Source organism: Leptosomus discolor, chromosome 19 (genome assembly GCF_034619465.1).
Source record: "Leptosomus discolor isolate bLepDis1 chromosome 19, bLepDis1.hap2, whole genome shotgun sequence".
Classification (NCBI taxonomy): domain Eukaryota; kingdom Metazoa; phylum Chordata; class Aves; order Leptosomiformes; family Leptosomidae; genus Leptosomus; species Leptosomus discolor.
In genome coordinates, this window is record NC_141409.1 from 12,398,357 (window position 1) to 12,422,276 (window position 23,920).

General features: G+C 56.2%; 1 protein-coding gene across 1 annotated transcript; it reads left to right on the forward strand.

The window, feature by feature from the left end:
* The first annotated feature begins 866 nt into the window (after positions 1 to 866).
* On the forward strand, positions 867 to 13,566 carry MRRF (mitochondrial ribosome recycling factor). Its single transcript, XM_086475735.1, has 6 exons — positions 867 to 1,041; positions 1,472 to 1,627; positions 2,880 to 2,998; positions 5,822 to 5,913; positions 11,594 to 11,753; positions 13,223 to 13,566. Exons 1-6 carry the CDS (start codon positions 867 to 869, stop codon positions 13,298 to 13,300), a joined length of 780 nt encoding a protein of 259 aa, XP_086331861.1. The 3' UTR covers positions 13,301 to 13,566.
* Positions 13,567 to 23,920: the final 10,354 nt, after the last annotated feature.

The window sequence follows — 23,920 nt, forward strand, 5'->3', positions numbered from 1 at the left end:
CCAGACGAGGGGCGTGGCCTTAATAGGCAGTAGGGTCAGCGAAAGGGGCGGGGCATCGCTGGGGAGGGTGTGGCCGCGGTGGGCGGGGCCTGTGCGCACGTGCGGCGGGGCAGGGCGGCCCCGGCGGGGCTCCGGGATGGCCGCGGGGTCCCCGCCGCCACCGGGCGAGGGCGGCGGGGGGGGAAGGGGGGACGATCGTCGTGCCCCAGCGCGGGGGTTGGGCGCCCCCGGGAGCGTCCTCGGAGCGGCGGGGAGGAGCCCGCGGCCGAGAGGGCGGGGGGAGGCCGGTCCCGCCGGTGACGGCCGGTCCCGCCGGTGGCCGTCGGCGGCAGCTTCCCGGCGCCCGCAGCCGTTCGCGCCCTTCTCCGGGAGGGACCGGGTTTTCCGTCCGCGTTTCTGCAGCTCCGAGCACCGCGGAGCCGCACCTGCCGTAACGTCCCTGAGCGCCGAACGGCCCGGGTTGAAGCAAACCCTGTAAATTCGGGGGAGCTTGGGAGGGTTTTGGGGCCTCAAACCTCGTGTGACAGAAATTAACATTTCTGCTCAGCCAATGTGCGAATACCGGGTGCTTTGACGAGCTTTTCTTGCTTAAGCAGGCATGGCTTTTGTGTCACAGGCCCGTGCCCCTCTGGCCAGATGCGCCAAGGCTGCGCAGGCACCGTGGGTGCGGGCTGGCTGCCGCCGAGCCCCCTCCTCTGAACGTACCTGTTGGTCGCTGCAGTGCGCCCAGACCCGCTGCCCACGTTGCTCAGCTGTCACCTTGCACTGACAGGGACAGCTAAGACCCGAATCATTTTCTTTTTGGCACCCCGGGGGACAACATGCCTTTTCTCTTTTCCAGGGGAGTTACAGGAGAGCTGTAATCGATGGCCATGGCACTGAGATGCTTCCGTCATCTGCCTTCCCTCCTGTATCGTTCCTCGTTTGCGATGATGCGGGGGCTGCCGCTGGCTCCCGCGGGCTGCCCAGCCCCACTCCTGGATGGCTGCAGGCGCTGTGTCCGTCAGATGCTGCTGACCAGAGAGCTAGCTACCAAAAAAGGTAACGGCAGCAGCCTTTTTCCTGGTGTTTGCAACCCCCCAGAATTTCCCTTCTTAACCCCTTTTACCTCCTCTACCAGTATTGCTCCGACTTAGGCAGAGCGCTGCTCTGGAGGAGCTGGTTTGCCTGATGGTGTTGCAGTGTGTAGGGAGCCCAGCCCTCCCCATGGAGCTGCTGCTGCTGCGCTGCGGCAGTCGGTAGCGATCGTCACCGTCCGGGCTGGAGTCGGTGCACGCAGCGTCACCGACAAATATATTGTGGCTTTTGCGCTCCAGTGCTGGGCTATTTGCTCCTTAAAAAATACGGTTACTTCGGGTTATCTTAGACTCAATTCTGAATCTAACAGGGGGGTTAATATCTTCTTTCTGCTTTCTAATGCAACAACTACCTGTTGTCAGAAATAGAAGTTAATTTTGTGTGTAATCTTCAGCTAAAGGTAAAGGGCAGAGCCAAGCCAGAGTGAATATCAGTGCTGCCCTAGTTGAGGACATTATCAATTTGGAGGAAACCAATGAAGACATGCAGGCAGTGGTAGAAGCTCTGAAAGAGGACTTCAGCAGAAATCTCAGTGTTAGAACCTCACCAGGTTGGTAACTGTCTTGTATGATGCTCTATTGCCTGTACATGTGGATACCAATCCTAGTAACGGAGATTACTGATTTTTTTCAAAATTGATCTTCTCTTCATTGAGTTGTTCACTGGGCACCCAATTACTACAACCCTGACGTCCCCAGCTAAAGGCTTTCTGCACCCTGAGCTTGACCAGGAAGAATCCATTTTTGTTAATAGCTTCCTGGAAGTAGCTTTTGTAAGTGGGAGATGTCAAAAGTGTCTAACCGAACTGTTTGCAGATGTGATGAAGAAGCAGGTTGTCAGCTAATGGTGCGGTAGGGCAGGAAAAATCCAATTGCCATTAAATTAGCCTTTTGGAAATTGCCATCAGGCTGGTGTCTGGCATATACAAACTTTTTTTTGCTGTGCGTCTTTGTGGTTAGTGACCTTTACAAGCCTCGTTCACTTAGCGAATTTTGTGTTTTAGGAAGAACTGTGAATATATTTGACTAAGCTACAGTTACTGTAACTCTCTGAACATACATATTTGTAAGTAGTATCGAGTTTCAGGGATAAAATTTAACATTAAACAATGACCAAATTTGAGTCATTCACCACCCCAGCTCTGGCAGGGGCACTTCAGTCTTTAATGGAGTTGGAAAGCATTGCTCAGTCTCTTAACTATTTATTTTAACCATAGGTATTTTTTTTAATTGCACTGATAAAGTACCTCTTGTCCCATGTGCCTTTTGGCCTGTTAACGTTTTGCAGCAGAAACTAGAGAGCGGATTAAGAGTAGCTCAGGGAGAAACTGAATACTTTATATTAGGCAGCATACAACACCTCCTCTTGGGACCTGGAGAAAAAATGAGGGGATTAAGAGAACACTGCTAAGTTAAAGACAATAGTTGTCTTGATTTTTGTAACAACATTTTTTTTTTTTTTTTTTTTTTAAGTTCCAAGAATTAAAAAATAACAATTTCTTTTTAATTCTTAACAATCTTCCTTCGTTTTCCTGTTCTAGTAACAAAACCAAACAGGAGCGTTGTTTTCATGTTTTTGTGCTTTAGAGCAGCGTTGAAATATTTTGCTTGCGAATACCACAGGGGATGCATAAACACAAACAGCACCTGAAGTCTGAATAAACATGGGTTGTTTTTTTTCTTTTGTAACATCTGTATTTTGCCAACCAGAAGGGAAGTGGGACACTGCGTACGCATTTTTCTTCACCGTGGCTGTGAGCTGCTATACCATACTGAAACTCCCCTGTGTTTGGTTCTTTCGAGGGGCCCTTGATCACATCGTCGTGGTGACCAAAGATGGGAAGTTTCCGCTGAACCAGCTGGGGCAGATCTCACAGAAGTCACCGCAGCTCATTATAGTGAACATGACCAGTTTTCCAGAGGTAAGGCCACATCGCGAGGGGAGATAATCACCACGCGAGCAAACAGGTCGATGCGGAGCGAAGGAACGTTTGGACAGAATCGGTCAAACCCGGCAGGGCTGAGAGCTCTGGCAGGGCTGCGTGTCGCTTCGCGGCTGACACCAAACAGAAGCGGCGTTTTGCTACCGACTGCACGGGGCGAGCGACTCTCCCGCCCTGCCTGGCCCGCAGAGCGTCTCGCCTGCGGCGGCACAGGGTCAGTGTCCGATGAATGCCGCGGTATGAGGGGTCTGCCTGGGGGGACTGGTTTCCCCGCGGTTGGATCTGCAAGAGCTCGGGTGAGAAGCAGCGCGGAGCGTCTCGCGGAGCGGGTGCCTGGGTTGGCCGTGCCCCGCCAGGTCTCCCCATTTCCCGTGCTTTTACGGCATCGGGGAGTCTTGAGGGCACACACGCTCTCCTTTGGTTCCCCTGAATGACACATGTGGAAGCAATGCCGCATCTGCCCCCATGTGTTTGCGCCATTTCAGCTCCTCCTGGAGACGTGGCCGTGCGCAGAACCAGGCGGGTAGTTGGAATAGTCTCTATTTGTGCTGGCGACACCGTCAAACTCCTCTAAAACTCACTTGCTTGTCACCAGGGCCGGTGACACGCCCTGAGAGCTCATGGAAGGAGCTGCTGATGTAGCCTACGAGCTTCAGAAAAGCCTCCCTGGTAGGACTAAGCTGGGCCTGCGCTAAGGGCTGCCCCAGGGCCTGGCTCGGGCACTGCTGAGGTTAGCGAGCTCCTCCCGTGGCAGCGCCTGCAGGTCAGAACCCGAATTGGGTGCTTTGACCTGCCACGTGCCTATAATTTCCTGCAGAGCCCTTAGTTAGACTTGCCCCTAAACGAGGCAGCAAATCTGAATCCCACCTCAGGATCAAGCACGAGTGGTCCCCTGCAGCCGGCTCACGGAGCCAGAGCCGGGCAGATAAGAGCAGTAACGAGCGTGAGCTTAGCTATTCATCCCGCTCCGGGTCTGGAAGTTTGCCAAAGCTTATCTCTATTTATTTTCCAAAGGCTTTCCCCAATTAATTAAGTCAGCAAAGTCTCAGAGGAGGTCAGTGTAAGGCACTTGATGCCTAAGTGTTTCTTAGAGCCTATCCAGCATGTGTAATGGCTTTGAAGAACGAAGGCCCCTCATCAGCGAGTGCGCCGAGGTCCCTCGGAGTGCCGGAGCTGAGAGGGCCGGGGAGGTCACCCCGTGACTCAGCCCGTGTCCGAGCAGGAGCTCAGGCTGAGAAATGGGCACTTGAGAAATGACGTATCGCACCATACAGCGATGCCTACCTTTGCTTCCTGAGCCAAAGGACCATCCTTCGCTTGAACTGCTTCTCTCAATGCAGTTGTTTCATGCTGTAACCGTTCTGTGGGTAGACTGAACTCTTTAAAACCATTACAGACACGTTTACTTGGTGTCATTATTTACAGCATATAGTCAGTACTTCATGGCATTGAAAAGCAAATAAAAATGCCTGAAGAGTCTGGGAAAGAAAGTGGTCGTAGAAAAGGACTCGCAGGGCCAAATTCTGTTTGCCTGAGAGTTAGAAAACCAAACAGGACTGTGTTTTTTTAAGCATGGCTATTTATTTCATGGGCTGCAAGAGGATGGGGGCAATATTGCGGTATTTTCTCTATCTCCTCCAATATGTATGTTAAACAACACAGCTTTTACTGAGCATTTCCTTCCTGCAGAGCAAACATTGTCCATAGAATAACACATTTACATTCCTAACGTGCTGAGATCATCTTGGTTACATTTTCTCTGCCCTTGTCGTGTTCCAGAGGACAGCAGCTATGTCTTACAAGACACACTGGCAGAGCATTCATTTCGCTCAGTGGTGTCACGTGTCAGAGACCTAAACGAATACGCGGAGCTTTAGTTTGTGCCTCAGTTGACAAAAGCAGAACTTCATAAATACGGTCGACTGCAGCAGCCTGGAGCTAAAGTTAATGATGGAAAGGAGAATCAGAAATAGCAATGCGCCTTGTAGGAGATGCCACGCGAGTGCCACAAGAGCACGGGCTCGCTCGGTCTTGTTCTTGTCAATGTCAAGAACGACGCAACCTGGCAGAGCCCTGCGGGAGCTCCCGGCCAAACTCTGATTTAACCGCAAAGCCCGACACTCTGCAAAGGTACAGCAGCGCCCTGGGGTGGGGGAGGAAGCCTTTTAATCGCTTTGCAGTTCCCAGGCAAACCTGCGCACCCCACCTTTTAAGCAGAGCAGAGTGTCAGCCGGCGGTGGGGGAGTTTTGAGAAGTTAATCCTAAGTAATAAGCTGTAAAATAAACACAGAGCTGGGCATGGGCGCTATTTCTCAGCCAGCTGCTACTGCCCCGATGTAATGTGGTTAGGTTGTAGTGCTGAAGTGGTTAAGTTAGTTAACGTTTCTAAATTGGCACTGTGTGATTTCTAGTGGGAAACAGTCAACTGGAATTTTTAAATGCTCAGAATCTTTCATCTCCTTCGCCACAGTCAGGCTCTGCCTTGGGAATTTGTTGCGGTTTCACTCTGCGTTGCCTCAAACCCTTCGAATAGTTTCAAAGCAGCAAAATGGTTTTCTTTTGTTGTTGCTTCCCTTCCCCCCTCCCTCTCTTCGTGCCCCCCTACCCCGATACTGAGCACAGTCGCAGTTTCCCATTCGGTTTGATCAAAGCTCTCCGCACCAATGTAACTTCCTGGTCTTACTGGTAACAGAAGTAAATGTTTCCATGTTCCATGGAGATGGATTGCCAACTATTGACAGAGTTCTGGCATATGGGAATGATTATTTCCTAATTCCCTTTACCTTTTGATCTGTTTTACAGAGCACAGCTGCAGCTACGAAGGCTATAAGGGAGAGCGGCATGAACCTGAACCCAGAAGTAGATGGGACAATAATTCGGGTGCCAGTTCCTAAGTGAGTACTGATGGCTGCCTGAGTTCATCATCGTGCAAGATAACGCGGCAGGTTGCAGTGAGCGCCCTTCAGAGGGCAAGCCTGCACGCTCACTGTGATGTTGTGGCGCTGCTGCTTTCCAAATAGCGGTATTTTGGGTTCAGAAAAAAACACCTGAGCCCCTAAAAAAGCATCTGGTGGAACCTCTTCCAAGTGTCTGAGCTCTAGGTCACCCCATTTTGGCATCTGGCGGTTGGTCTTGTTCTTTATCTTCCCCCTGCGGAGGAAACTTGGTCCCAGCTGCCTGCAGCACTTTGCAAGAGACAGCCAAAGGCTTTCGAAGCCGCATTGCCTTAATTCAGGGGCTGATTCTTTGCTGCCCTGCTGTAAATTCCTTGCATGACACCAGCATGGAGCAGCAGTAACGCCGCAGCGCCCCAGTAGCATTTGGGGTGAACAGCATCTTGCTGCAGAGAGCACTAAAAGAAAGTGATGAAGGAAAGAGGGAGGAAACTCATAGCTTCGACTAAAAAAAAATCCACTCCCTCATGAAATACGCATTGTGTGTCTGATGGCTGCGTGGAAATGTTGGTGTAGGGCTGATAGAAAAGCTGCTCCTGGCTGAGGACTGAGCATCGCTTCCCTCGCCCGTCGCGGGTGTCTCCCAGCCCTTGGACAAGGCACCGCCTCGGTGCTTCGGTTTGGATCAGGAGAGCCCTTCTGGAGCGATCCTGCTGATCCCTGCTGAGATCCGTGCTTTGGGCTGCAGCGTGCTGGGGCGTCTGCCTGTGCACGGGATTCCTGTCAGGTGAAGCTGGAGAGGTGCCCTCCGAGGACTCCCCCCCTGCGCACACGTGTGCGGTGCCCGGGACCGGGCTGGCCCTTGTGTGGGGCGAGCCCTCCCAGCAGCTCCGCTCGTACCGCGCTGCGCCGCTCGCTGGCGCAGGCACGGCCTGGAACGGGGGCCGTTGCGCTGCTCTGCCGGGGTTTGGGCGGTGCGGGGAAAATTTACGGGTTCCTGGGGTCTCGCACCCTGGGGTTACGTGGCGCTGGGGTGCTGCAAACAGCTCGCACAAAGGGTAGAGGCGGCTTCGTGCCCGCAAACACCTTGCCCATGCGCTGCGTTTCGCGAGCAGGTGACTTCCCAGGAAGGATGAACCAAGCATTTCTTGGGCTTTAGACCTACTTTAAAAATCCTATGGAGTTTTACCTAGCATTTCGATCAGAGAAGTATAATTGCAGCTTTCCGTTGCTGTCGGGGAGAGGGAATGACATTATCATTCTATTTGCTGATTTTCTTTTCCCTGTGCTCCCTGCCCTTCCCCCATTCCTCAGGAGAGGAGGCAGAGGAGGAGGAGGGCACCATTATCTTCATAATTGCTGAGGCTCCTGGGTTGCTGCACAGTGGTTTGATTGTTAATGGGCACTTGGGTCATCCTTGAATATGAATTGCAGGGGAGGAAACTCCAAAACTGCAAATCCCAATCTTTAAAAAGAAAAAAAATACTGTTTTTAAACACATGTGTATGGTCTGTCACTATCTTTTGCGGTGCTGCAGAGTGAAAACGAGTCTTCTCTTCCCAGGGAAGATCTGCCTGGTGTGCTCCCTTGTTCCTCTGGTGTGTAAGGGTAGCTGCTCCTGCCTGCTTTCTCCCTGGCTGGTTGGCAGCCCAGGCAGTCCCGAGTTAAAAGAGGTTTTTGGCCTGGGAGATGCACCCCGCGGGTCTGCCCTCACAGGCACCTCCAGTCTTGCTCGCCCGCTCTGTAGTGACGCGGCTGGGTCTTTCAGAGTTTCGTCCACTTATCAAAAAGACAAGCAGGCGGTTTCAGCCTCTTAGAACCCTCTAATGCAAAGGGGGAGGGGGGCAGAAATAATCGAATTCTGCTAGAGGCCTCTCTTTACTATTATATCCCTGAATTACTGCTCTTAGTTTTCTAAGTTTTTCATTTTCCCAACTCTGAAGATGTTTTTGAAAGAATATATGACAGACAGATGCAGCGGGATTGGCAAAAGTATGCCAGGTGTGCAAAATGAGCAAACAAATCGGAAATTAAGAGACAATGTTGTTTCTGCAGCAATTGGTTGTTTCACAAGGAGGCACAGTAAAAGTAAAATCAAACCGAAATTGTCCTTACCTGTTACTAAAAACACTTTTTAGTGTGACCTGTTGGCTGGACACATGTGTCATATTTTGCCTTATGCAGGTCCAGCTATGCTTCAGTGCTGGAGAGTGTTTCAGCTGAGCATTTTAGAATAAATACTGAGAAGTAAACTCCATTTCATTAGTTTAGTTTTTGCATTGCAGTTTTAACAGAAAAAATACACTCTTTTCGTTCGTGTTTACTTCTGCTGCCTGCTCGCATCCCCTCCGCTCCCCAAGGCATTCGCCTGTTTGTGTTGCTAGCTCTGCATAGGCAATATTTATTTGTATAAAAAGTATTCTCTGGGGGTTTAAAAAGGAATAAAAAAAGAAAGAGAACCAGCCATGGGAACATTTGTATTGGTTGATCTCGTGGCCGAATTTGACCTGACCTTGTGTCTTTTATGGTATTGCCTCATTTTTAGATTCATCTTTTTTGGACCCATTGTGTTACACTGGATATTGTTTGTAAATTAGTAATATTTTTACACATGTTTTACTGAAAGCCAGATGACTCATTTGAAAGTTTAATGACTCATTGTGAGCTTTTTTTCCTTTGCCCTTTAAGAAATATGCAAAGATACCTACTATGGGGAGAAAGGACTCCAAAAAAATTGCGTTTGAAAAAAAAAAAAAACCCCACCAAAGCTGTTTCTGAGCTGCATTGTTCCGGATCGCTCAGCATCACAAGTCTCTTGCATGCTTTTTGTTGAGCAATATACGTTGCACCCTATGTTTATCTGCAATTATGCATGCAGAGTATTTAGTTAAGCCCACTTGCCTTTAACTGGTCCCTCTCGTTCACAGGAAATTCCTAGCGTTTGAGATACAGAAATTACTCTTACCCACATAAACGTCTTGCGTTGGAGACGAGAGGTGCCCTGCGTCGTGCTCGCTGCGGGTCCGCTCCTGCCGTGCCGGGGGAGAGGAGCATCCAGGGGCTGCAGGGCTTAAACCACGGGGCGCTGGGGGAAGCAGAAAAAGAGGAGACGTTACCCACAGGGCGGTGTGCGTTTCTGAACGCCCTGGCTCCGTCCTGATCCTGGCAGGGCAGGACCATCCCTGGGGGAACGGCAGGACTTGAGCCCGCTGCTCCTTGGGCTGCTGGGGAGGGCGGCGTTCCCCCGGGGGAGAGCAGAAGGGGCGACAGGCAGGGACCTTGACCTTGTTCCCCACTTCTGGCGCCCCTTCCCCGCCTTTGCTTCACGCTTTTTTTGGCTTTAAAGAGGGGGTAGGGGCAGTGGTTACGAGACAGAAAAGAAAACACGTCTAAGAGCAGCTTAAAAGTCCCAGATCTGGGGGCAGGATTAAACAACTGTCCTTAGAAACCATGGGCCTGGCTTGTGTTGATGGATTCCTTAACCAGAAACAGCATCTGCTTAAAAAAGTGTCCGTTTCTGGCATTGTTGGTAGCATTGCTGAGAATTTACACACAGTCTGGCTGGAACATAAAACCCGCTGAGAAACTCCACAGCGCTGCGCAGTGATAAAAAGAAATTGGTGTTAATAAAGACAGACAAGGAGGCACGAAAGCTGTGACCCCGTGCCAAGAAGCATAGGAAATCTGGCAGCGCTGCATAAACAAAAACATTTCCTTAAAGGCTCGGCAGCCCCGAGCAGGCGAGTGATACCCTTGCAAAAGCCGAGCGGGAGCGGGGAGGCGAGTAGCTGACGGCGAGCTCGGTCTCCCACAGCTGAGGCAGCCCTGCTGCGGACCAGCTTGCCTTGCCACCCAGCAGGAGATGGGAGAGATTTCCAGCTCGCTCCTCCAAGTGGAGCAGCCGGCATCGACTCCCCGCCCCCCCCCAAAAAAGCTGCCTGAGAACCTGACCTCACCCAGACCCCTGTTTGTGAGCCGGCTTTGCTGGTTTCGCATGTGCCGCGGGACCTCCGGCGGGGGAGACCGAACACGAGAAGCCCTAAAGGCATCGATGTTGGGATGCGGAGGAACCGACAAGTCACCCCGCTCACTTCTAAGGAGGCGTTCGGTCCAGGCTCGAGCCCGCCCCGACCAGAACCCTCTTGCCCCATGTGAAATTCACTGGCCACCTCCCTCCGTCTGTCCCTCCGCAGGGAGCAGGATGGGCTGGGGGGCGGGGGGGGGGCCGAGCTGCTGCCTGCGAGGGGGCACTGTGGGTGCCAGGGCTGGGTCGCTGCTTTCTAGGTCTGCCGGCTTTTCTAGCGATCCCAAACTGCTGTCATTACCCATCGGCTCTGGGAAGCCTGTTCCCTCGTGCGCCGTGAAACACAGATAACTTTTTCCACAGACGTCTGCTGGGGGCGACCTGGCTGCTGAGGGAAGGTGTCGGCACGGGTGCGACTCGCTGGGCTGAGCCCGAGCTCGGGAAGGGCTGAGGGTGCCCCGTAACGCACACCCACAGCCTCCCCGTAACGCACACCCGCGCAGGGGCAGAGCTGGCGCTGCCCTCGGAGCCCTCACCCCACGTTTCCTGAGCTCTCTGCAGGAAGAGTCTTGGCCTCAGTGTTTTGGTGACCCAGGCTGTTGCAGCCAGTTTCTAAATACTCCTGTGAAATGTTTATTTTGCAATATCTCCCGCGAGCAGACGGGCGCTCTCTTGCTAGCGAGTCTCAGTGAGTGCACCGGGGTTTTTCATTCTTGAGGCGGTCTGGAAACTTCAATAGCCATGAAAATAATTAAAATATTATTGTTAAGCACTAGCAGTTGATGTTGACAGTGGTCAGCTGTAGGTGCTGGAGCATTACCAGAGCTGAGCTGACACGTCAGCCATTCCTGTGCTTTAGTCAGATGGCCAGGCTCCCTCATCACCTGCAGTTTTTAATTCTGGGATGGGAAGTTGAGGATTTTCACGTGGCACCACAGCGGTAACTGGCCCCGCATCAGGAGGACGGAGGAGCTGAGGTTCTCCTGGGACGAGTTACCTGTGGCTAGCCATGTCCAGCATCATCTTCTTGTCAAACTAGGTGTTCAGATCATCTGAGTGGAAAAGCCTGGTTGTAATGAGCTGGAATAAGGTTGAGTGGAACAAACTCTGTAGCTTAAGGCTCTTCAGTTGCAGGGAGACGATGCTGAGCTTCAGGAAGGGATGGAGGTTTCCTCCTGGCTTTGCAGGATTACCCTTTTCAGCTCCATCTCTCAGGTCTGGATCTGGATCTTTCCCCTTTCCCGCAGACGCTTTGGCAGTAGAAAAAAAGGAAAGCCTGAAACTTCAGCATGACTTTCAGACACCGCCGTGACAACTATAAAACAGGCCCAAGACGTTCTCCACTGGGGTGTGCTGCCCTGGCGGTGCTGCGCAGAGGTGGCCGGTGGCTCAGGTGGCCCAAAGCAAGATAAAAACACACCCTGAGCCGTTAAGTCCCTCTGCCCTGGCGACGTAGGGCCTCCATGCGGAGCGAGCTCCCCGGTAACACAGGCGGCTTTGAGGTGTCCCTGCGCAGCCCGGCTCAGTGCTGCATGGCAGCTCTGCCGAGGCCAGTCGGAGAGGTGCCACAGCAGAGGATCTCTGCATTTACCCCAAGTCCCTCACAGAAAATAAGTGCTACACTTGATGTTATTTTTCCTTTCCCCTTGCTGCTAGGGTGACGAGAGAGCACAGGGAGAGCCTGGCCAAGCTTGCCAAGCAGTCCACCAACAAGTCCAAAGAAGCCCTGAGAAAGGTGCGAAGCAAAAGCATCAACCAGGTAAAGAAGTTCAAGAACAAAGTTTCTGAAGATACCATCTGGCTGCTTGAAAAGCAGGTAATTTTTTTTTTTTTTTCCCTCTTCTACCATATCATGATGTTTCACACCTCAGTGGTGCGTTTGTCCCAGCCCATGCTGACAAATCTCCAGCACCGAGAACCAGGCTGGGGAATGGGTGGCCCTGGGCTGAATTTTTGGAGTCAGCAATGGCTGTTGTATTTGTTTTTTCTTTGTGAGATTTGGGGCTTCGATCTCAAAGCCGAATGTATGGTATGAAGCATTGTAAGCTGACGAAGGAAGAAAAACGTTCCCCGAAAGCTTTTGTACTACGAGGGATTGTTGCACAAACGAGCTGAACTTGGGGAGCTTTACCAGTATTTACACAGTGCCTGGCCACTGCAAAACAGCTGGTGTTAATGAGGATTGCTCCAGTTTGTTATTAATGAAAAAGCTAGCAAGATTATCTGTTAGGAGATTTTGGCTCCAATTCAGGAAAATACTTAAGCACATGCCTAATTCCCTAAGAGCAGATGTCACTAAAGTCAATTACTTGGGCATAAACTCAGGCACAAGCCTAAGTGTTTTGCTGAGTTGATGCCTCCGAAGGCAGGCTATTACTTTTTAGCTGTTTGTTTATTAACAGCTAAAGTTAGATACATTGCAAATGCTTCGGGACAGTTCTCTGTGTGCTCACAAAAATAAACATTGATATACAGAGCATTTGTGCAAGCAGGAAAAATGGCCATGCTATTGTAACTGAATCCTGTTGGGAAGCAGTTCTCCCAGAGCAGACAGATGATTTTCTGCATTTGCAGAGGTAGCGTCCCAAGTCGAATTTTTGCTCGTACCCAAATTTTTCAGCATGAGGAAAGGTCGTCGTCGTATACCTCGGACCTTGGGAGCGAGTGCGTCTCAATCAGTCCTGTAAAGCTGGTGCCTGATGTGCTCCAGCCTTTATCTGCACTCACTCAAATACATGCATGCACATTTTGGTCCCGTTTACATGCTTGCCATGTCCATCCCGTGTTACCAGGAGACCTGATCCCTGGGCAGGGCTTTAACAATCACCATTTATTTCTTTTTACAAGAAATAAACAGATCTGTTACTTGGTGTGTGAATTCTTAGTGTGTACTAAGGCTGCACTTCTGCTATTACCTAGATAGTCCTAATAGTGGAAAGGTTGCAGGAGGTGATGAGATAAGCCCTCTCTTCTCTGGTGCCAACACCAGCAGGTCCCTAACTGCCTGCCCCTGAAGTCGCTCTGTTAAATAAGGACCTGACCAAAGCACTTACAAAGCTTGGCCCAGAGTCTGTGTGTGCGTCTCTCTTCAGTCCCTGTTCTCACTGGCACAGAATCACTGAGGGCTGGTGGGAGCCCCCAGGAAGAGCCAATTATTGCCCCAGCAATGTTTTGGGTTCTATTAGGACTTTAGGCTTTGTTTCAGGAGGTGACCCAGTCACTCCTTTCACTTCAAAGTCTCGCGTCACCTACCATACGACTCAGACTTGTGCTGTGTTGCCACAGATCCAGCAAATGGCAGACAGCACTGCAGCGGAGATGGACAAGCTGCTGGCAGCGAAGACCAAGGAGCTGCTTGGATAAGTGCCATCCCCATGGACACACTCCCCTCTCGAGCAAGAACGGACTGCCACACACCCCAGAGCCACCCCTGCCTGGAGTCAGCAGCCCCGAGCGATGGGCAGCGGCGGCTCTGCCAGACCTCCAGCGCAGCTCTGTGCTTCGGCTGCTCCGATTCCCCGCCTTGGGCTGCACTGGAGGGAGGGGGGAAACCCTCCTCGCTGGTCTTCCTCCAGGTGTCAACAGAATTGGGTGGACTAAGATTAAAAATCAAATTGCAGGAAGGAGGACTGGAGGCTGCTGGAAGGGCTCCCGCAGAGAAGCTGAGGCGCAGGAGGAGCGACTGCCCTGCTCGCCTGGCGCGCCAGCCCCGTTGCGCCCGGCCAGAAGCGAGGGCTGCACGCGAGGGAAACCTGCGCTGTCCTGCCGTGAACTTCAGCATTTATTTCTGCTTAAAATAAAGTCAAAATGAGATGTGGAGAAGCAGCCTTGGGACAGCCAGTTCTTGGTTGGTGTGTTCCCTTGGGTACACGTGTCCCAAAAGAAGCGTTTGCCCTTTGCGGTGGCCAGCAGTTACCTGCAGCCTGGCCACCGGGAAGGCACGGGGGAGCTCGGCACTGACTGGTGCAGGGTGGGCTGGGGAGACAGGCTCTGGGCTTCCCTAGGCTTTGTGGGCAGAGAACTGAAACCAGTGCTGCCAGCGTGGCTGTTTTAGCCAGGACCGAGAAGACCAAAAGCCAACACGGGAACTTTGTAAAACCAGCATCTGCCCTCCCTGACCAATTGCAGAACAAGCCACTGGCACCACATTTTAGCGGGCGGCGCAGGTAGGAGCAGAATGAGGTGCTGAGCACGTTGTGCAGCTCAACTCCTCATTACCAGCAGGTACTTCCCAACAGCAGCAAACTGCCTCCCCGCAGCCTCGGGCGATGGCAAGAGGAGGGAAGGTGGTGGCCAGCCCCGCAGCCCCACTCCCAAGGCATTTGGGTTCAAAGAGCACGGAGTGCTCTGCAGTCCTTAAATAAACAACTCCCAAAAAGTTAGTTTGTGTGCAGTGGGGAGGGGGAGGAGGATGAAGGATTTGCTCTGCTAGGGCCCCACATGTCAACAATTTCTCTGCTTTGTGTATTTTGGCCAAAGCACTTACCGTGATAAATGAATAAAGGAAAATGGCGAGCCCAGGGCGGTTACATGGCTCGGTAAATTGCTTTCAGCCGATTACTGTATTTCTTTTGACATTTATCAACTAGGTTTTGGGGGGGGGGGGGGGGGGGTTGCTGTTGTTGCAGCCTCAGCATCCCAGCAACAGCCTGGGCTTGAAGGGTTTCCCTGGTACCTGCCCAGGAACGGTGGCTGCTGAGTTGGGTGTTGCTCTAAGCCAGGGCAGGTGGAGAAGCAGCCACCAGTGCAGCCTCAGGCAGGGCTGGGGCTGCCCACAGGAGCTTCTCCGGCTTCTTCCCATTCCCCAAATCTCGGAGGCAGCAGCAATGGGGTAGCGGAGGGGTGGGCTGGTGGAGGCGGGCAGCAGAGCTGCAGGGGGTTGTTGCATGGAGGAATTTCCCAAGTGTTTGCTGCTCTTCCTTACCCTGTAGCATCTTACTCCACCTCACGTGAATTAAAAACCATAGTGGTACAACCACACCAGCACCAGGCTGCCAATGGAGCTGCCTGTCCCCGACGCAGCCGTGCCCTGTGTCCTGGGGAGGCTGTGGGAGGGGGTCCGGGACAGGTCCAGAGCTGGCCATACTGGGAAAGCTAGGCGCAAAAATAGCTTTTCAGTGTGAAGAAAGGCAGAGCCCTGCTCTCCGAGGGGCTGCAGCTGACAGCCCCATGGCGGGGGAAGGTTGGGGGAGTCCATTTTCCTGCATCCTCACCTCAACCTCCACGCTCTGCACCAGCCAGGAGTGGCCGCAGCACCCGCGGATGCTGCTCTGCCCCCCGGTACCAGCAGAGCAGCGCAGGCGGCACATGAGGCTGCAGAGCCGCGCCACCACAGCCCGTCCTGTTCGCCGGGGGACCTTGTGCTGCAGGACAAACGGACAAAAGCACCAGCTGCAGGGAACTGCAGCGGCATCCACCACGCACAGCAGCGTGCTGGCCCAGAAGGCCACCCCCTCCCTGCCACAGCACGGGCACTAACCAAGGGCCGCGGTAAAGCGCTCAGGAGAAGAGAGAGCAGAACGGACACTCACTGCGACCGCAGCCGGCTGGCACATCTGGGCAGATCCCGCTTTTCCCTTTCGCTGCACAAATCACCTGCTGCTCCACCCCGGGAGCTGCAGCACAAGGCCTCTCTGCGCCAAAAAGCTTCCTCCACCAGCACCAGCAGGAACCTCTCCCTTGGTTCCAGGCTGGATTGCACCCAGAGCTGATTAAGAAGCTGCAGCTGATGCTGCTGGTGGGTGGGGAAGGAGCTCCAGCTGCACCGAATAACCCAGGAGGGAAAGGGACTGTGGGCCAGAATATGGTTGGGCTGGGTGTGAAGTGGATCTGAGGTCAGTGACGCCGCTTTGGCCACCAAACGGTTTGGTCTCCGCAGCTGGCTGGGAGCCCTCTCCCAACAGCACTTGTAGATTTGGGGCGCCATCGGGTTGGTGAGCGTTGCCAAGGCCTGGTGGGTTGGTGGTCCCTGAGGGGGTGTGCGCTTTGGCACAAGTGGTAGCCCTGTGCACATCCCCGCTCATCACACCCCGGGCAGAGACACGCACCCTTCTCCGAGGCCGCCTGGACGGCCGCACTCGGCTCTGCCGGGACAATTCGGTTGGCTCCGAGCCGCTGAACCGGGGGAGAAGCACCAAGGCGGTTGTGGCAGGGACCGGGGCGGGTGCCGGCCTCCCGCCGCCTCCCGGAATGAACCCCATGGCCGCGGGGAAACGTGAAGCGGAGGCGAAAGGAAGGAAAAACTCTGAGGAAGCTGGAAGCTCTCGACATAGTTAAAAACCAACATTGCTCTTCAAAATAGATGTGATTGCGCTCCTTGTGAGTCATCGAGTAGAGACACCAAGATTGCTTTGTGCCAGGGACGAGCCCGGGCGCTGATTGTGTGCCGCCCGGATTTGTATAAAACAGACCATGGATGGCATGTCAGAGTTTACAGCTCGCATACATTTTCAACAGTGAGCTTTGCAAAATGTATCAATGTAATCTCTGCCTCCTATATTCCGTGTTGATTAGACACGATTTCTGGCTGGATTTTCAGAAAGCTCAAGTGCTTTTTTAATCACTACAGAAGCTCATTATTGCTTTCCAGTGACTCTTATGTCCTTCACTTCTCCTTTCAGATTAGAGTCTATAGTCAGATGAATATTGGATGATTTCATTACATACAAATGCAATCAACAGTTTTGCATAAATTTCTCCTCTTTTCTTGAGTTTCAATTGACCTCAGCACCCGTGGAGGCAGGCGCAATACACATGTAAATGAGCTGGCGTTGCTGCAAAGACACGGATGCGGAGAAACAAGATAAACTGTCAGATAATATTCAGGATTTTTAAGAGATCAAAAAATACTTCCTCGTTCAGCCGAGCCATAAAAATGGCACCTTCAGCTGCCGGGGAATTTGCTTTTGTTTTGCTCAGTGTCTGGCTGTGGACAAAGGCCAGGAGTGGCACCGGCCGCCGAGCGAGAGGCTGAGCAGTGCCGGGCTGGCCGGCAGCGGCAGCGTGGGGATGGGAGGTGGGTGTCCACGGGGTGCAGGTGGTGACGGCGCAGGGTTCCTGCCAGCAGAGAAGCCGCTGGTGGGGTCTGGGCAGACCACCAAGCCAGGGAGGTGCCCACCGCAGCGCAGAGCTGGGTTTGGCGTCTGAGCCCCTGCCGATGGTGGGTACCGCCATCCCCGGCTCCTGCGCTGGCGGGACCGTCTCAACCAGGCGGTGCCAAGTTCGGACCTCCCCAGACCCCCGTCTCCTCCCGGTTGGCCCCGAGCATCACCCCCACGGCGGGGGCACCTGCCGGGGCACAGGGCTTGGCTGGAGGCTGCCCCCCTCGCACCGCACTGGCAGGGCACAGGGGAACCACACGTTCAAAATATATTTAAGCTAACACTCCACGCAAACAATCAGGGCTAATTTAAACAAACTATAATTAAACATAAAGGACCTCTTGGTAGGGAAGTCGGGGAAAACTGTCAGCGGTTACTTTGGATGCAAAGCCCTTACCTTTAAAAGAATAATTTTTGTGCTAATGTGAGCAATCCAGCACTCCCACACTCACCTTTGGAAGCCGGTGGGGAAAGAAACTCTTGGGTTTCTTTTGATACCTTTACGTGCTAATCTTCTTAACAGATTTTTAATTAACGGGAACAGAGCACTTTGCAGCCGTGAAATCTATTGGTGCAATTGCCTGGTGGATTAGTCCCATTAACCACACAAATTACCTGTCTCCAGGCTGCCAGCCCCATCGGGGAGCTCCCTGCGCTGGACACACCGAGCAGCCCCATTCTGAAGCAATTTTGATAAAATAAACTCTCTAATCAGGTAAATAATTCCATAAGGGAAATTGCTGCCTTCCCGCAGCCCCCCTCCAGTGGGACCTGGCTACTTTCAGGGGAATGCAGCATGCCTCCAATTACAGACAAACCTCCAGCTCAGAGACCGTTTGGGAGAAGCCCACGACACACGGGACCCCCTCGAACCACAGCGGCCAAGGAATTAAGGCATTTAAGCTGTCAGCCGGAATCTGGCCCGGCCCCTGATTACCTGGGGGGGGGACGTGCAGCATATTTAGGTTCATGTCCGTTGCAATTTCCTGGCCCCCAGCATTGATCCCGAATGACTCGCGTCCATGTCAGGTTCCTGCCCAGGGTCCCTCCGACACGTGGCCCCAGGCTCAGGGATGCCGACCTTTGGGCAATTAAGGACATCCAGGACAGCCTGAGCCAGGAGAAGTGGAAACATGCAGCTGCCCCTAAGAGCCGCTGGGAGAGCAGAGATGCCTGCGCCCGTTTCGCCGCAGCGCTCAGCAAGGCTGCATGGCTGCCGTGACCGCTTGGGGTGGGCGCCCAGACCCCGGGGTCCCTTCCCAGCCCTGCCTGTGGGTTTCCATGCCCTGCTGTAGTTTTGGACCTGAACGCAATGGAGACTCCCACGGCTTCCCTCTGCTCGGACCCTGAGATGGGGATGTGCCACCCCAGGGATGTGCTGGGACCCACGCATGGTGGGCGTAGCAGGGCGCAGGGCACCCACGTGGTGTCACACGGCGGTGCACAGCCCCAACGCACGTCCCACCGCTTGGTGAAGTGGCTGCCCAGTGGCCGGGGCTCTGCCAGAACCTTGGCCAGGATGGCTCCAAACCTGCTGCACCCTTAGTCCTGCACCCAGGGAGCAGGGAGGAAGGGTCCCTGCCCCACCATGCTGTGAGCATGTGTGACAGGGACAGCCTGGGAGGAAATGACCTGGGGGAGTTAAGCCTCAGCAGTGACACGCTGGTGCCCAGTGCTCGCACAGCCAGCCATGGTGGGGACGGCCATGCAGTGAGGTGACCTTCAAGCATCCCCTGAAATGCTCGAGTGGGCGATCCCTGCACTGGTCCCTTACCCTAGGACGGAGGAGCCCAAAACACAGATGGCACAGGGCTGTTCTTCCCCCTGTGACAGGAGATGAAAATTCTCCCCCTTTGGCTGCCCCCGTGGCTCCCGGCACAGGGAGCAGAGGGTGACCTGTAGGGCTGCCCCAAGCTGGAGGGGCTGTGTAGGCAGCCAAGCACCCCCATGGCCGGGGTAGACCTGGACGGGAGGGCCAGAGCGCAGGAACCACCTCGCTGCATGGTGCTGGCGAGCACGGCCGGGGAACCCTACACCGCGGGTAATTGGCATCAGATGCTCCCTGACCTGCCGCATCCACCGGGAAGCTGGAAGCATTTATTTGTCTGAGCCGGCGGCTCTATCTGCGTGCGGGAGGCGTTGGCGGTGGCGGGGCTGGGCTCCGCGAGCCTAATGAGTCTGAGCTGAAGATGATGAATATGATTGCTGAAAGCACTTTCCTGAGTCCTCCTTTCCTGGGGCTCAGGTTACGAGTTCCCAGACAGCCTGTCCAGCCCCGGCTTTTCAGCTCTGATTTGTAGCCCCCCAAACAGCATCTGTCAGCTCCCTGTGCCGGAGGAAACTCTGGGTCCTCTGCCGCTGTGCCCGGCAGAGCTGGGGAAGGGGCCGCCAGCCCTGCTTGGCCGTCGGGGAGAGCTTCACTCCCTGGGCTGCCCAGCTGCTGTCCCACTTGGCCCTGCACCCCCACAGTCCCCCTGAGCCCAGCACGGAGCGGACGGGACCAGGCTGATGCTCTGTGCAGGGTCTCCAGCCACCAGCATCTGGTGTGCTGTTGTGCTGGAGTGAAGTTCCTGTGGCTATCGGGGACATTTCCCATGGGAGACTTGTCACCAGTTGCCTCTTAACCTTAAGGTAGAAAAACGAGGGGGTTAGCTTCCCTGTTCTCTGCCCAGACCCCCACAGCCCATGGGCAAGGGTCCACCTGCTGAGCCACATCCCACCCAAGGAGCCTCTCAGGGATGCTCAAGGATGGGTCAGGCCAGGGGATGCTCCATGGGCCATGTGTGTCCCCTGGGATGGTGGGGACACACTCCTCCCAACCATGGCCACCCCCAGAGCACTGGACGGGGGAGCCATGGGGGTGCCCCTGCCCAGTTGCCCCATACCCCCGCTCCCAGCCAGGCTGGGGCAGGCCTTTCGCCTGCCCGGGGTGGGCTCCCTGAGCTGCCCCCTCGCCCCCTGCCCCACGGCTGTGGGGTCGTGGCACCGGGTGTCCCCACGGCTCCAGCACCCCTGGGAAAACACGGGGGAAGGAGTTTCGGGTGCCGACCCCCCCGCAGGCTCTTGTGTCCCGCTGTCCTGCCCCGGTGGCAAGGAGGCTCACGGAGGGCATCATCACCCCAAACCCGGGGCAAGGGGGTCTCGGGGGGGGCCGCAGAGGAGCTGCGGGGCGGCCCAAAGCAGAGCAGCTCAGGACCAGAGGCGCTTCGTGCCTCCCAGTGCCTCCCAGTGCCTCCCAGTGCCTCCCGCAGCCCCGGCCGGCGCCGCGCTGCCATAGACGGTGTTTTGCTGCCTCCCTACGGGAGGACGCGGCCGGCAGCACCGGCTCCCGCAGCCCCGCCGGCTCCTCCGCCCGCACCGGGCCCTGCCCGGGGGTGTCCACACGGGGGGGGGGGGGGGGGCCGGGAGGGGGTCACGCCGTGGCAGCGGCCTCTCACCGGTGTCTCAGGCCTCGCGTGGCGCGGGCAGAGCCGCGGCTCCGCCCGAGGGGCTTGGGGTGCACCCGAGCGCGGCTGCAGCGCACCCCCAAAAAACGCCCTTCCCCTCCCTGTTCCAAACCGGAGCAAGACCCCCGCGGTGGCTCCTGCACCCATCCTGCTCCGCTGCCGCCTCTCGGCAGAGACCGCGGTCCGGCACCGGCGCATCGCCAGGGCAGCGCCAAGACACCCAGAGCCGGAGCGGGGCCAGGGTGGGATCCCCATCGCGGCACTGGCCGGGGGAAGAAAAAGGAAGCAAAACTCTGGCGATGCCTCCAGAAGGAGGAGGGAAGCCACGGGAGGAAAAGGGGCAAAGCCACAGCCCTCACGCCTACGGCCGCTGGTGCCAAAAGTGGAAGAGCGGCGTGAGACCAGCACGGGGCCAACCGAGAGCATGGCACAAGGCATGGCGAGGCCCCGGCACCGCACGGTGAGAGCAGGGAGGACCTTGGGGCATCAGGAACTGCTCTGGCCACCTCCGAGAAGGTTTTGGGTGCTGAGGGCTGAAACCATCCAGCCAAAGCCTGACCACCCCAGGGCTGCCTCTGTGGCACGGCCATCCAACCTGCTGCCGTGTCCCACCGGCAGCTGGTCGGCAAGGAGCGCTCCTGGGAGCCAGGGCAAGGCCACGTCCCCGCTGCTGCCCGGCACTCAGAGGAGCAGCACCCACACCTCGCTCAGCCCCGCATCCCCCCCTGGCCCCAGGGAGGCTCTTCCTCTTTCCAAAGCCACTGGTGTGAACTTATTTTCCCAGTGCAGACTCTGGGCTGTTTGTGCAATTTGGGAACACGCACAGTCCACCTCTGGCTCCGTGACTGGTAACAGTGGGGCTGCCTGTGAGGCCGTGGTCTGGGATCAAGAGGCTGGGGGAGACCCCTTGCACCACTCGCCTCCCCCAGCCCTGTGCCAGGACCACTGAGGACAGAGCCCCCTCCCCGCAGCGGGGAGGAGGGGGGAAGTCTCTGGTGGGGTACCAGACGTGGCTGGACCTTGGCCCATTGATCTCCTGCGCGGTGCTTGGTGCAGGGCCCCATGGTGCCCATGCTCCCGGCCAGGGTGAGCTGCCATGGCGTGAGCGGTGCCGGCACCCAGCGGGCTCGGCTCGGTGCTCCCCCGCGCTGGCACCAGCCCAGCAACCGCTTCCTCCTGCCCTGCGCACGCCGCAGAGACAGCAGCTGCTGGCGCTGGTGCCCCACGAGAGCCTCCCTCAAGCCTCTGAGGGGCTTCATCGGGCCAAAGGAAACCTTTGCACTTGTCTGGTTTCCTCCTGCCTTCCCCCAGGACCGCGGCAGTGATGCAGACCTGGGGCTCGGAAGCACCGTGCTGGAGCTTCCCCTGGCTGCTACAGAGCGGTGTCGGGGCGTTTGCTGGCTGGACCCAGCGCCCACGCTGCCAAGCCCCTGGCAAACCCCTGGACATGCCCTGGGTGGCCTCATGCTTGCCCAGAGGGAGGCTGCGAGGCCGCAGTCCCACCGCGATGCCCAGGCAGCACCGCCTGCCCTTGCCCTGGCTGGGGACAGGGACTCATCTGGGGACCCGGTGCTGGCTCCTATCCTGGGAAACAAGGACAGACAGCCTGGGTTGCAGCTCAGACAGGCAGCCATCATGAAGGGGATGGGTTTTTTGGCAGCCGGGGCTGGCAGTAGGGAGGTTGGGAGCTGCTGGGTTTGTGCCAAGCAGCCCAACGTGGCGCAAGCACCTGGAGCAAGGGGTCTGGGTACCAGGGGAGACACCAAGAGTGGTGGGGGTACACAGGATGGTCAGGCCCTTCAGCTCGGGGGCAGCCCCTCCATGGCAGCTCTTCGGCAGCCCTGGCGAGACAGCCGGCCTTGGAGCTGTTGCGGCTGTTTCCCGTGTTGTGCAAGCGAACGATTATTAAAATTTGACAAGAGCAGAGCAGCTCAGAGCAGAGCTGCGAGCACGGGAGCCTTCCTGGAGCTGGGACATCCCCAAGGGCCGGCCCAGGTGGGTGTGGGAGAGTCAGGCTCTGCCAGGATCCAATGCTGCGGCCAACAGCACGGGGCATTGGGTGTGGGGAGGGAGGAGAAAGGCCCAAGCTGGGGCTGGCAGTGCTGCCGGCGGGGATGGAAGGGAAAGACGCACACCCGCACAGTAAACCGCTTTGCTCTCTGTGGGGCTGCAACACCACGGGGCCGGTGGCAGCAGCAGGTGGGGGGACTCGTCGCTGCCCTGCTCCTGCAGCCCTGCAGCACGCAGGGACGGGGCGGGAGGGACGGGGCAGCACCTGGGCGGGTGTTTGACACCGTCCCCCCCCTGCACTCCTGCTGAAACCATCCCGATGCCCTGCCGAAATCCGTCCCTCTGCGCTGAACTCCCAGCCTGCCATGGCTTTATATTTGGTGCCCCGCCAAGCGGCTCAGCCACTTTTCCTCTCGGAGGCCAGAGGACAGGGCGAGCGGCCGGGTGCGCAGTGCCCAGCGGGACGGCACTGCCCGCGGGCAGATTTGCAGCAGGCAGGAGCAGCCCTGGCCCCAGCACACGCTGACCACACCGAACTGCATGCGTACAGCAAAACCTGCCCCTCGTTCCCAGCATGTATTCATCATCGGGAGGCAGCCAGTGTCCCCACCCTGCCAGAGCGCATCAAGAGCCCGCTGAGCTCATGTTTGTGTCGATGCATTTGCCCGTTGAAGCTGGATCCGAGGCCCTTGCTCATTTTTGGACACCTGTGAAGGCCGCTCGCCCTGCAGAGACCCTCCCTCCCTGCTGCTGAAACCCAGCAAAGCCCTGCAGTGTGACCCCTGCACCCACAGCCCCGCTCCTGCCCCGTCCCCATCGCACAGCCGCTTTCTACACAGAGCGCAGGAACCACGCAGGAACCGTGCACCCCCCCAGCCCTGCCGGGGCTTCCTGCTGCTCTGCAAGGAGGTGACAGCAAAACCCGAGATAATCTTGAAATACACCCAGGCCCATGGCCGAGGTCTCCGCCGCTGCTGCAGAGCAGCGTGGGAGAGGGCGAGCAGCCACAGCCACCAGGCTCAGGGCCGTCCTGCGGCTGGCCCAGCAAGGTGTGCAGCCCATTGTGCTCTTGCCCACACGCAGAGCCTCTCCCGGCTGGGCACACTCCCCTGCGGGGTGGCTGGTGCCTGCCTGGGCTGGGCTGGCCTGATCCTGTCCCTGCTGTCGGCAGGCTGGCACTGGGGGGGGGCAAAGTGGCCAGGCAGGAAACACCCAGCGATGGTTTCGCTGATAAACTCAGCTTTTGTGGCTGTTGGCGCCTGTGGGCAGCCCAGTTCCTGGCGCCAGCTGGGCAGCACTGCTGGGGCAGCCTCCCACAGGGGGTCAGAGGAATCTGAGCTGGGCCCACAGCCCGTGGCCACGCTGCGGGGATGGTGCTGCTGCCTGAGCTGTAACAGGGTACCCCAGGGCACGGGGACCCAGGCAGG